Source organism: Amblyomma americanum, chromosome 3 (assembly GCF_052857255.1).
Source record: "Amblyomma americanum isolate KBUSLIRL-KWMA chromosome 3, ASM5285725v1, whole genome shotgun sequence".
Classification (NCBI taxonomy): Eukaryota; Metazoa; Arthropoda; class Arachnida; order Ixodida; family Ixodidae; genus Amblyomma; species Amblyomma americanum.
In genome coordinates, this window is record NC_135499.1 from 68,988,721 (window position 1) to 69,002,831 (window position 14,111).

At 47.1% G+C, this 14,111-nt stretch overlaps 1 protein-coding gene across 1 annotated transcript; it reads right to left on the minus strand.

Annotated features, from left to right (window-relative positions):
* Positions 1 to 7,655: 7,655 nt before the first annotated feature.
* On the minus strand, positions 7,656 to 12,753 carry LOC144123808 (uncharacterized). Its single transcript, XM_077656553.1, has 2 exons — positions 12,618 to 12,753; positions 7,656 to 8,182 (listed from the first exon to the last, which is right to left on the minus strand). Exons 1-2 carry the CDS (start codon positions 12,751 to 12,753, stop codon positions 7,656 to 7,658), a joined length of 663 nt encoding a protein of 220 aa, XP_077512679.1.
* Positions 12,754 to 14,111: the final 1,358 nt, after the last annotated feature.

Sequence of the window (14,111 nt, forward strand, 5' to 3'; positions counted from 1 at the left end):
GGTTCTTCGCGCGTTTTACGATGCGCCATGCGCCGGTCATTTTGGCGTAGCGAAGACACGCAGGCGTGTGGAGCGTTTGTACTTTTGGAGTGGCATGCGACAGGATGTTAGAGACTACTGTGCGAAGTGTCATTCCTGTCTCGAAAGAAAAACACCCAAGGGACGAAGACCAGCTCCAATTCAGCCGTTCTCTGAGGTTTCGGCTCCCTTCGAGCGGACAGGTATGGACATAATGGGCCCATTGCCCACGACCACTTCCGGAAACAGGTACATTTTAGTATTTGTCGATCACCTTTCAAAATACGCGGAAGCGGTAGCACTCCCAGATCAGAAGGCAGACACGGTTGCAAGAGCATTTGTCGAACAGATCGTGCTCCGACATGGACCCCCGAGGCAACTCTTGACAGATCGGGGAACGAACTTCGTGTCGCAGCTAATGAGGAGAGTTTGCGAGCTGCTTAAGATCGCTAAGAAGCAGACAACACCGTACCATCCGGCTTGCAACGGCGCGGTGGAGCGACTGAACCAAACCGTGGCCGGGTTCCTGTCGCATTTTGTTTCGGGCGACCAGCGGGAGTGGGACTTGTGGCTCCCGTATGCAATGTTTGCCTACAATTCCGCAGCACACGAGAGCACGGGCGAATCGCCATTCTTTCTTCTCTACGGCCGAGACCCGGACCAGCCTAGTGAAGTGCCAGAGGGCCCCCGTCGTGTCCCATACGCTTCACTGGACGACTATAAGGTGGAGCTAGAATCGCGCTTGCAAGTGGCGAGGGACATCGCAAAGGAGGCCTTAAAGAAAGCGGCGAAGCGCAGGAAGGAGGTGCACGATCGCAGTGCTAGAGACGCGCCGTTTAATGTGGGGGACAGCGTGTACATTGAAAACTGCCAAAGGCAGATTGGGCTAGCTCGTAAGTTCCAGACGAAGTGGAGAGGACCGTGCGAGGTTGTCGAGAAGCTTTCTCCGGTAAACTTCAGAGTCCGAGACGTGAACCGGCGCTTGATAAGGATACACGCAAATCGCCTCAAGTCGGCACCGGTTCAGTATTCACGAAATGAGGAAAGGGAAAGCGCGGATTTTGATGGGGACAGAAGTGAAGCGGAGCGCGCAGATAGTTCGCAAGAAACGCCCTCTCCTGCATTTGTTCGGCAGGCGCCAGAGGTGACGGCCAGAATGCCACCGGATTTACTTCATGCATTGCTAGAAGAAGAAGCGCGCGAGGTTGCCGCGCAGATAACGCCAGGATAACGCCAGTTTCCACATTGTTGCGTCTGCAATACTTTGGTTCCATTTGTGAAAGCGATGGCGGAAAATTTGCAGTGGTCGAAGGACCTGGCCATCATCCCGGGCGGATTTTCGGAAAGGCTTTTGGACTCCTATTGTGATGCCCACGGTGTGCGCGGTCCGTCCGGCCGCACCTCTCAGCGAAGCTACAAGCTGGTATGCGAGACTTACTGCGATCCGTCGACTGTGCGCGTTGCCGTGCCATCCTGCAGAGGTACAGTATTAGTGCCTCTCCTGCGGACTTGCAAAAATTCGCGTTCTCGGGGCTTCTGCTGCGTCCGTGCATACCACTGAAGTGCGTCCGCGCTGCACGTCAGTGGCAGAGAACGCGATTAAATTTAGTTGCTAACCACTGCATATATGTCTCCTCACTAGGAACAATATAAGCGTAGCCTGTTTAACAACGTTTAATGCACAGACTTGAACTCGGGCGTCATGTTGGGCGAAAATGCGATACGAACGCGACCTCGTACTTGATGTTGTCTGAAGCCGTGTTGATGTGTGCACGCTGGTCTAGAGAGCTCAGGATCGGTGTGCTACACAAGTAACCAGAAATCTTAATGCAGCTGCTTTGTGTGAGTACCGCACTTTTTTATGCTTTGTTTGGCTATGCTGCAGCGATTGCGTGCTGGGATTACCCGTGAAAACGCCTGTTTTTAAATTTCTCATCTCTTGCTTCGCGGGCCTCAGTTGGGGCGCTCTAGACAAGCCTGTGTCTGTAGTGTTCTGCGCCAATGACTGCAGCGTGCTGCGTGGGCTGCTCTCTGTTCTCTTGGAACAAGCGTGTAGAGGGAGCAAGGGTGAAGCGACGCGACACGCCGGTGCCGTGTGTTCGGTAACTCGAGACGCCTCGCCCATCTGCGCCTCTCGTCGGTCACGGGAGACGCGCTGCAGCATAAACCTCTAGCCGCTATATATATATATATATATATATATATATATATATATATATATATATATATCTTTGACTCCGCACATCCTTTATAATTAGTTTTCCTTTGTCGAGAATGAAGTCTGTGGTGAACCTGCACGCTCAGAGCATGTTTCATGCTGTCTGGCGAACGAGGCTCTCGCTACAAACGTATATTCATGTTGCTGCCATACAAGAGTAGCAGGAGCACCATAGGATACTAGTACCTGAAATAATAAAAAAAAAACAATATATTGTGAGCTCCACATGTCATCGTAATGCAGTTTCAGCGAATGTAATTGTTTGGCATGTCTATAGTTCACCAAATAGGTTGCATGGAGCTATAATGGAAAGTGTACAAAAAACTGATATCAGTATGCAGTGGTCAAAAATTCCTCTAAATGGTTGAAATGAAATTTTTTCATTTTTTGCAGGCCTGATGAGGTGTACGTCAAGTGCACTTGTTTTCGGAGCCAGAAGAAGGCATCAAAGCCCTATGAGGTGTGCTTTACTTTGAAAAGCTGTGGATCAGTGGCGTCTGCAAGATGCGATTGCCCAGCTGGTGCTTGTGGAGTGTGTAGCCACAGTGTAGCCGCATTAAAGCTAGTGTTGCTACTTAAGAGCAATGGCTATAAGGAACCTCCACCAGAGGTAGCGTGCACCGAGCTGCCAGAGCAGTGGAGGCGCCCTCGTAGCAGCCCACTTGCACCGCTACCTTTGCAGTTTGTGGACTGGAGGATTGTGCGACAAGGTGGCCTCTCAAAGCCGATCAGCACCAGGTTTTATGATGCAAGACAGCACGCCCAGCCATTTGAGGACCTTTCTTCAAGAATAAGAACACTTGGGGCAAGCATTGGTGAACTGTGTCCTTCGCCATTTTCAAGACACCTTGAAAGCACTGAACCTGTTGAAACGAATACAAAAATTGGGCCCACACCAGTTGGCAGTCCTTTGTAGTATTTGATGCTTCTCGTGCGACATGGATTTCAAGTTCATGTGGCACCAAAAATAATGTGCACAAATGCTGGCACTGCAGAATTGCCGACTTCACCACGACTGTTTGAGTCGTGTCGCAAGTGGCATCTAAAAGATGGGGATTTCTCTGCCGCTGAAGCAGCCATCCTTAAGGTATGTGCACGTTTTACCTGGAGGCTGGTGATAGCCGAGTAAATGGCCTGCTGATCCACCACGTGCATGGCTCAATGAGGCCAAAGACACTCTGGGTGGAATTCCCTCAATGTCATCGCAAGTGGCAGATGGAACACAGTTAACAATGACTTAATCGGATTGGCCGCGGCGCAAGGAAAATTGGTCGGCACCATTGGCTTGTGTGTGTGTGGGGCGGGTAGTTCATTTGAGGGGAAGTGCCGCTTTTTTTCTTGTGTTGTATCTGACTATAGTGTGGCTTCCGTGCCGTGCTCTTTCTTTCATACCTTCCATGTTGCAAACCTAGCTGCCCCGAACCGCAGAGCAGTCGGTTTCGTAACTGCTGAAAGAAATAAAAATAGATGGTCACCCATGAATGACAAAAAAAAAACCCAAAAAGCAACAACTAGCAGCTGGTAGTATATGTAGCAGGTGTACATTATAAAGATTTCATTATTTCAGTTGCAGAGCAGTAACTTTGACTTCAAGCATCATTATAGCCACTCAGATATTGAACGAATGTTTATACAGGCTACTGCCTCGGTGGTGAGAAAAAGTTTGGTGTGTGATTGCTAGACCACTTTGCGCAATATGGGCGTGAAAAAGTTGTCCCTTTTTGAAATATTTAAGCTATCTACACAAAGTGGTATAGCCATAGCAGAGAGCACTGCCAATATAATATACTTTAAAAGAGTTAGATATTGGGCTAGTTGGATTTGTGACAAATTATACATATTTTTAGCGCAACCAGGACAGGGACACAAAGAAAAGAGACAAACACGAGCGGTCGTGTTTGTCTCTGTTCTTTGCGTCTCTGTCCTGGTTGCGCTAAAAATGTGCATAATTTGGCAATATAAGTAAGTCTGAAGTGAGAGGTTACAGAGGTGAACAACTGTCATATCAGTAACTACCTAAAATATGTTTTCTTTCCAAGGTTTGCAAGTACCCAGCCAGGAGGCCATCGATCTCGAAAAGAACACGAGGCAGCAGTCAGGCAGCGAGATGTGGAAGAGAGCCCGCGTCCATCAATTGACTGCTTCATCATTTGGGGTTGTGGTCAAGCGCCCTACGTGGACAGAGGAAGGCCTGCAGAACCTGACTGCAGACAAAGACCTTTCCTGTGTCAGGGCTGTTCAGTAAGTGAGGTCTTATTTTACTAAGTAGGGACAATGAATTTCTAACAACACATGGCGTCATGGGTAGTGCTGTTAAGCCTCCTATGTGCAAGTCGGAAAGCTCAACAGGTGACCACCAAGCGGTAAATTTAATTACTATTTGAAAATCCAAACGTCAAAATTTTTCCCTTCAGAAAATGAAGAATGAATACCAATAAGTGCGGAGGATATGACATGGCATGCAGAACGTTGCCTGGAGAGCTGACCATAGTTGCAGCAAAATATGTGGACGTCTGAAATAATGAAAACGTTGCCTTTATAGACCTTTTCAAAAAGAGGCCAAATGGTGTCGCATTATTTGCTTCTTTGCTGTGGATATGCACCAAGTCAGGCTCAGAGCAGCATGTGTTCTTTCCTTTATCTTCATTTTTTTATTAGCCGACTGCCATACAATACAATGCGAACGGTTATTTATTTGCTGTAAACCAGGCAAGCACACCCCACTCTGCTCTAGGTGAAAGTTCCTCTTGAGATGAAAGTGCCTGCCTTTTTTATGCTGTTATTGCAGGTACGTCATTCCGAATGAGCAGCCGGCTGTGCAGCGGTACGTGGCTGTGATGAGAGCCAGGGGCCATGATGTCGAGGCCTTTCGGAGCGGATTGGTCGTGGACCCTTCGTTTCCATGGCTGGGAGCTTCACCGGACAGGCTACTCTTCGACCCGTGCTAAATGCCTTCACATGGCCTTCTTGAGGTGAAGTGCCCATACAGTTTGAAGGGAAAAACTCCCGACGATATGGGGGATGGGCACTGCCTCAAGAAGGACAGCATGGGTGTGTTAAGGCTGTACCGTGGCCATGAGTATTACTATCAGGTCCTTGGCCAGATGGGTTTATCTGGTTTATCCTGGACCGATTTTGTTGTTTTTTCTGATCAGTTCCTGATCATTGACCGCGTGAAGTTTTCTGCTGAAGATTGGGCTGTTGCAAGACAGAAATTAGGCAATTTCTTTTTTTCTGTGCTGTTGCCATATATGGCCTCGAAACGCCCTTAAATATGCACTAAAGAGAAATCTGAACTCGTCTTTTTACCACGGGAACTCTATCTACACGTTTCGGGCATTCTTAGAAAATTCTAATTATTATCCTGTGCGACCGATTTCCCTAATTAAATCGGATGAAACGCCCCGGCTCCCGCCTTTTTTGAACTGAACGCGGTAGGTAGGCGGAGTCAACCAACTCGTGGAGTGCCTTTAAGCCAGTCCAGTGGTGGCTTCGCTTCCTTTAGTTTTTTAGGTTTCTGTGAATAAACAGTTTCAGTCACAGGCAATTAGGCCTAAGCACAAATTAGGCCGACGGAAATAAAAATACACGTGGGCTCTATGAATTACATATCACTCCACCGATGGCAGAGCGGCAAGCCGCCACGGGACTGGCTGACGCGTTGGTTGACTCCTACTACCTACCGCGTTTAGTTAAAAAAAGAAAAGGCTGGAGCTGGTATGTTTATTCCGATATAATCAGGGCAATCGGCCGCCCAGGACAATAATTCGAAGTTTCTAAGAATGCCCGGAATGTGTAGAGTTCCCGCGGTAAAAAGACGAGTTCAGATTCCTCTTTAGTACACCTTTAAGAATGCATAGTGCCTGTAAACCAACGATTCTGCTCTCAATATTTTTAAAAAGACAACGAAAAAGCGGGCAGTGGCACGGGACTGAGCGATGGCGCTAGGCCCACAGCAATTAAAATTGTATTTCGCCTGCCATCATATCGTACTGTTCTTTGGCTTGCCACCCCGTATCAATATCATTAAAGGAATGTAGACCCCAAATTTTTTTGCTTTACCCCTCTGTCATGCGTGAGTCAAGTATAGCTTTTGTGAGACATGAAAACTTCAGCATAATTTCTTTGTCATCTTCATTCACTGTAGCACTAAAGGCAGCGTGCCTGAACAGCCAGAAATAGTTGGCGAGTAACGCATGGTCTGTATTTACTAGTGTGGTACGAACCACGAAGAAAATCTAGGAACTAAAGTTTGGTGTCTGTACTCCTTTGGGGCATGTCTTATGTGACAGGGAATATAATAGTTTTTGTTATGTAAAGGAGATGACAAGCATGTCACAATATTTAATGAGCACTGGAAAATACATGCAAATATTTAATAAACTGGAAAATGCACGGGAACCACTACAAATATTCAATGGTGCGCCGTGCGTGCACAAATACTTGTTCTGTAGGTTCGATGGACATCCAGCAACCAGTTTGAAGTGTCCAAGTCTCCTGACATTCATGCCTCTCTTTATGGCAGTTGTGACTTCCACCTTCATATGCCTGTCTATACAACCTTATCCTTCCATTTGTTCTTGCTTATTGTTGTGCGCTTATTTCGTAAAGCTGCTAGTGTGCCAAATTGGGTTTTTCATACCAGACTTTTTTAGTGCGCTTTTCTGGTAACCAAGCAACAAGGGATGAAGGAGAACACTCAGACCTCGCTTTACCTGAGACAATAATGAAGTCGAGCACTGACATTTATATTGCTCAGTTCTTGCGTCAAGTCGTAATGTGCATTGGGTGCATGGTGCATTTACTGATAACTCAGATTTTCTGGCATGCACATTGTATTCTGCATGTTGCATCCTGTAGACTTTGTCTTCCTCTTTCATGTCTGTGTAAATAAACGATGTCATGGTTGTGTGGAAACGGGTAATGGGATGTACAGCTACCCTATTCACAAATTCCATTTTCAGTTTTTAAGCATCACATATTTGCTGTCACATACTACATAACATCAAGGCTCAGAAAACGGAGAGCAAAGTTTGCCTTTTATTATGACAGGAGCAGATTTGTCAAACATTCACTCATCAGATTGTTGCACCAGTGGAGACTGGAAGTTAGTATAGCACATACAATCCACATTTTATTTATGATGGGGCCCAGAGAAATGGGTACCAGCCTATCGAAGATATGAAAACTTTTTATGCGCTACAACATCGAAAGGACCTACCGTCGCAGAAGAAGGCCGTGCAAGCGCTTTTGCGCTTCTTACAATCTACCGGGCTGTGTGAAAGACTTTAAATGGAACGCCTTGTGTGTGTGTCTCCATGTGTGCACGTTCCTTTTTTCTTTTTTTTTTGCGTTTTCCTCTCTGTCATCTTTCTAACCCCTATCCCCCATCCCCAGTGTAGGGTAGCAAACCGGAGACTCACATCTGGTTAAACTCCCTGCGTTTCCTTTTCATTCTCTCTCTCTTGATGCGCTGTATGCGTCGCTCAACATGTATCCGCAGGGATGCTATTTTTTCCGTTTCTTTTATCTCCTCTTCACTGAACTGACCTTTTCTGAGGAAAGGCGGGTTGTTCAAAGCCACATTGATTATCTCGAGCATTTCTTCAATCTTGAAACTTTTGTCTGCCATGACAACATCACCATCATTGAAAGGAAGGGCCAAGAAACTACTCTTGCTCACACATTCTTTGTCAGAAATAGATCCTGGAAACAAATTGGAGACAAAGGTCACTGTACCATCGGGCCAGATGCCAATCAGTCCTTTGAAGGTGTTCCCTGATTTGTACGATGAGAATGTTGCCGACTGCAGTGCAAGTGAGCTGGCTGCCTGACATTTAATTTCTGTTGCATCCAGTATGACTCGATTTGCAGAATACTTTCCTTGGAAGGAAATTGGCATTTCCTTTTGAACATGTTCCTTTGACATCCGCAGTGGTATCTGTGCTAGTTTAGTGAAAGCAAAACTGGCCCAGGTAATACAGATTCTTGATACTCTGGCAGTTGAGACACAGATCCTGTCAACAAGGTCCTTTTCAAAAAGTCCAAGGCGCATTCTTACAAGAAGAAGGAAAATTTCGTTTTCCACAGTCAGGCTTCTTGGCCTACCTGCTTGCGATGGGTGGGCTTGTGAGGCAGATTTGAGTCTGATGTTTTTTTTCTGTTCCCCTGGATTACAGAAAAATAAAATTGTTTTAAACATTCCATATTATGGCAGACCGGTATAAAATCTCATGTCATCATCACTGTGCTTGAATCGGTCAATAGAAAACTCTCTTCCAACTTTCTTTTCAAGCTTCTCTGCTGTTGCTTTGGTGAGTTCCAGTTCTCTGCTGGTACGAAACAGCACTTCTTTTACTGATTTTATTTCTTCTTCCATTTCTTTTGTTTCTTGTTTAGCTCTTTCAAGTTCAACATGAGCCTGTCGGAGTTGTTCTTCGGTAACTTTCAGCTCATTCTTCACTGTTGTGAGTGATTGTCTCAGATCTTGTGCTTCCTTTTGTCCCGTGCAATCCCGTGTACATTGAGGCGGCTGTGATTTCAAGGAGCTGAAGTGCATTTCAGCATCCAGGAATGCTGTTGGTACATGAGGCGTTTCAGGAAGTTCATCACAAATGTCGTCGGCCTGCATTCCACTGGCTGTTGTCACTTCTCCATTCACAGCAACATTCTGCACGCAACGCTCTTTCGGTGGCTTCCTTTGCACTTTACTTGGCTTGTGTGCGAAACTAAATATGCTTGGCACTGCATCATTTTTGAAGCGCCTTGTGCCGGTAGCATAGTTTGCAAAAAAGTCACCATCGGCGAAGTGCTTTGAGCACACCTTTGTGTGCTTGTTTATGCGGAACTCCTTGCCATCATCTCTCCTTATTGCGGCAATCCATTTTTTTTCAAACCAGGATTTGTGGGGAACCCTAGAAAGGAGACCTGCAAAAGTACAGCCCATTTAGTAATTGTTCAAGGTGAAGGTGTAAAAGCATCAATAAACATGCACTTTGAAAAATGGTATCAGATGTCTTCTTGTGTATTCATCAAGGCGAAGAAATGAAAAATGAACATTTTCTTCACCTCTTCAGTACATACAGTTGAAGACAGAATAACGTGGACCATGCTTGTGCAATCAAGCTCGTCTAAGCACCATCTAGCAATACTAATATGTAGTGTCTCATAATTTTGTAAGTGTCACGTGCACTTGCACATAGAGGAAGAAAACCTTCGTATGTTCATTAATAAAAGCGAGGCAGGAGTTAAAGCCACAGAGTGTGGCCAATAATATTTTCTCTGCGAATGCGCTTCAGTCTGGCAGAGAGCTCCGGGGATGCGTATGCACAGGAAAAGTTTATCCGTCGGGCGGTAGCAGAGTTAAGTGTCTACGCGCACCCGCGTATCGTTAGTTACTACTAAGCTAGTGGGACGACTTTGAACACACTAATAAGGCTGCTAAAGGCTGAGCTCTATGCACAAGGAATTTCAAGCGAAGGCCCTAGCGATGAACGGCGCTGTCGCGCTATTTTGCCCGTGTCGCGCTAGGTTCTGCATTCACAAAAAATGTTGCCCATAGCCCAGAAATGCATGCCGCTTATGCTTTGTTTTAGGCTTCCAGTTTGTGCGCTCCTCCCCGTGATCTGTCGTCGCCTCAGCAATCGGACCGGCTTGGGTAAGCGCCGTTCCCGTGGAGAAAATATTCCTTTTGACGTGACTGTGAGGCAGAGCTGCAAAACTTAGCTTAACTTAGTAAATCAATGTACTGTCGCTAAAGGAGGGCTAACAACCCTTGGAGCGGACTCGACAACGAGCAGGCGCACTGCAGGGCGAATTGCGCGTCGATCCGGGTACGGGCGTTCGATCAGCAGAGGCGGTGCGCCTAGCCGTCGGTGCAAAATCACTCGCGGTTTGCTCACTTCAGATCAAGACGACAGATTACGGGAGTGTTTGCTAAGCCGGAGTGCCCAGGCACTGACCGAACGAAAACACCGCTGCTGCACTCCGCTTATGTCGCCGTCGTCTTCGTTCATGACCTGCATGCCAACTTTGACGCTAACCTCCAAACCGACGCAATCTTCCTCGACTTTGCAAAGGCTTTTGACAAGGTACCCCACAACTGCCTATTTCTGAAACTTTCCTTCCTAAGCTTGCACCTGACATACTAGCATGGATAAAAGAATTTTTGACTCACCGTTCCCAATCAGTCGTCGTTAATAATCAAATGTCTAACTTATTACCAGTTTCCTCAGGGGTGCCCCAAGGATCCGTCCTAGGGCCTCTTTTGTTTCTAATTTATATTAACGACCTACCTCAGAAATTAGATTGTCATATTCGGACGTTTGCCGACGATTGCGTTATTTACAAAACAGTTACTGACTCCGTTAACCAGCAATCCCTACAAGATAACCTAAATCTGGTACAAAACTGGTGCAACGACTGGCTAATGACACTTAATATAAACAAATACAAGTACATATCTTTCCACCGTCGCAGTAATCCTCTCCTGTTCCCCTACTCTATCTCTAACGTTCCTATCGACCCAGTACAATCATATAAATATCTCGGTGTTCATCTTAGTCCTGACCTCACGTCGAATAGCCATATCGCGAACATTATTTCATCTGCTAACAAAACGCTTGGCTTCTTAAAGCGTCATCTCCACTCTGCCCCCAGCATACGAAGCTACTCGCATACAAATCACTAGTTCGATCAAAATTAGAATACGCATCGCCCATCTGGTCTCCGAAACAAGTATACCTTACTAACTCACTTGATTCAGTTCAAAATGGGGCAACTAGATTCATTCATTCCTCATACTCTTTTGATATCAGCATATCAGCTCTGAAATCGCAGTCCAATCTACCTACTCTTGCACTTCGTCGCCATATTGCTAGTTTATCCCTATTTCATAAATTCTTTTATTCCGAGCTATCACAGGAACCCTATATCTGCCTTCACCCACCACGCTTTTCTCTTCGCACCGGACATCAGCAGCAGGTATCTCGGCCACGAGCACGCACAACAACTTTTTCTTCGTCATTCTTTCCCCGGACTGCTAGCGACTGGAACGGCCTTCCCCATGAACTTGCTGCCATCACATGCCAAACTAAGTTTCTTAACCAAATTACGCGTTTGCTTGCATCACGATAATCATTTTTCTTTGTATAACTCGTTCTATTTTTGTGTACTTTTTCTGTTGTTAATCTATATGTGTCCCACTCCTTATGTAATACCCTCACCCGAGGGTCTTTAAGGAAATAAAGTGAAGTGAAGTGAAGTTTGCTGCAGTTTCCCAACGGAGGGAACGACGGCGCTCCTCGCCGCGCCGCATCGTCGTGCTTTTTGTCGCGCACACAGAACTTACTATGAATGGTTGAGACGCGGATGCTAGCAAATGCAAAAGAAGTGCGCATGAGCAACGTTTTGATTTTCTGACGGGCCGAAACAGTCGCCAGCATAGGAAACAATGCATCTGCTCGAGTGCACCGAAGGTAGCACCTTTATATTTGTGCTCACTATACAGCGGAAAGGCTACACGGTAGAAGGAACTTTTCGCTGCTCTTGCAATACTTATACCATTTATTTTAACGTGAAAACGAACAGGTCACGGACGAGAAGGAGCGAGCATGGAGCTGTTTCATGCGCTCCGTGCTCTGGATACACACCTTGTTTCAGTGCGCGTCTCTTACGCCGCGCTGGCTGCAGAAGGGCACACAGCAGCATTCCGGAATCGCGACTGTAGATTGGAGCAGAGAGCCAATGTCGAGGAAGATGTCTAGGTCACAGAAACAAGAAAATTGCGGTTCTTGTGGCTGAGGTGGGCGCCGTACCTTTCAATGCGGCCCGAGCGCAGTCCAGCCGGCCGCGAGTAACCTCTGCGGAACACCCTAGGTACACCAGCCCTCTAGTGTCCCTAGTGCGTTGAGCCTAGCGTTTTTAGCTGCTCAACTTATTGAACCTAGAGCTTGACAGTCCCTAGGCCACATTGGTTGCGTTCAAGGAGGTTATATAACCTCCTTGGTTGCGTTATTTCATTTTAGCAATGGCTATGCGGGGCGTACTTGTCGGCGGCAGCCAACTCAAGCGATTGTTCAGAAGTCGCCTACGTTTATGCCCGTCGGTTGAGACCTGTACTTTTAGCTTCGGGGGCTACGACGCCGTGCACCTCGCAAGCGCTGTGCGGCGCCTTAATCTCAAGCCCGCAGATTTTGTTATCCTTTACGTAGGAGGGAATGACCTTGCGAGGTCTAATGCCAGTCCGCAAGCGATATGCGTTAACGTCAAGGTAGTACGTAATTGCTGAGCACTTCCAATTGCTGTCGATTTCAGTATGGAATTCTCATACATCTTTTCGTATCGCAGGCCCTTGTCCTGCTTCTGCTGCGCGACGTGGCACCTGTCGTGCTTGTGGCAAAGGTGTTGCCGCGGTGTTTTGCCTCGACGGACGCCGAGGCAAGTCGTCGCTTGCTTAACCGCAAGTTGACGGCTGCGCTGAAGTGGATGCCGTGTGTGGGCATCTTGAACCCAGACATGAGTACCGATTCATGCTTGTCTTAACCGTGTGCGAGGCAAGTGCAGTCAGCAAGCCTGGCGGGCGCTGGAGCGGTTCGCCGAGGAACCACAAAGCTGTAACCGCATGAGGCGAAAATTCGCGGCGACGTGGGCCGAGGGCCGCCGAAGCGCTGTCGCTCATCGCGTCGCCAAGGTTCTGGGTTTGTAGAAAATTTCGCCCATCGCCCGGAAGTGCTGTGCGAGACTAGCCAATCACGGAGGCCTTGCGGGTGCGTAACTTTCGATCCGGTTTGCGCGCGAAAGTGTTTTTTTTTCTTCCGGCGGGCTTTCAGCGGAGTAGCAGCCGACGCATCCCTCACCGTGGCAGGTATGCAAGAGTTCAATGAAAGGCTTATTAATGAAGTCCAAGAGGAAAGGGTACTGTGTGATATGTCCTACACGCACTATAAATCGCAGCAGCGCAGGAATGTCGCCTGGCGCCGCATCGCAGCGACCCTTGGGTCCACTGGTGAGTCGCAAACCTTCCGCTGTCATTGTCGCTTCTTGCACGTGCGCTTCGCGCGCTGGCTTTTTTTTTTGATCCCGAGTAATTACGTGTCTATATTTATATTCATAACTGGAACGCTGTCAGTGTGTTTGGCTCATGATGCTCAGTGGAATGCGAAGATATGGAATATTTCGGCTGCTGGCATTTCGTTTAAATGTGAATGGTATGCTTGTGCTTTTTCAGAGAGTAGCGTGCTTATCGCCCGCGGTCACGGCATTGAATTTGACAGCCTGGAGTTTAGTTTGTGGATCGTGAACATGACTGAGAACAGCGCGTGGACGCCGGAGAAGCGCGTTAATTACGGCACCGAACCACATGAAACGTCTGACTTGTACTGTAATCATCGCTTAACTAATTAATGCTTGAAGAATTCTCTGTTTAGCGCACACTTGCGTGGTTATAAGTATAATCTACACTTCGCAGTTCCTGACGTGAAGGCCCGCTGGAAGAACCTACGAGATACGTTCCGGAGGTTGTATAAGGCCCGCAACCCCACACCCAGGAGTGGTGCTCCTGCAGGAGACGACGACGAAGACTGCTTTGAGGGCGACGACGCTGCTACGAAATGGTTTTTTTATGACCGACTGCTGTTTCTAAGAGACACAGTCACTGGCCGTCCGTAAGTACGCTGAGTTTTACTTTTCAAAGTACAAGATGCTGGGCAGTGATGTAAACATTTTGTCATCATTAATCTGTAAGCTGCTTTTATCACTCACAGCGTTTATGTGCATTTTCCTACCTGTTCCTTTTTCACTGCAGTCGTCAAGAAGTGGCATCTATATTGCATGATACAGCTATAGCTATAGATCTGGGACAGTTATCACTCTACTG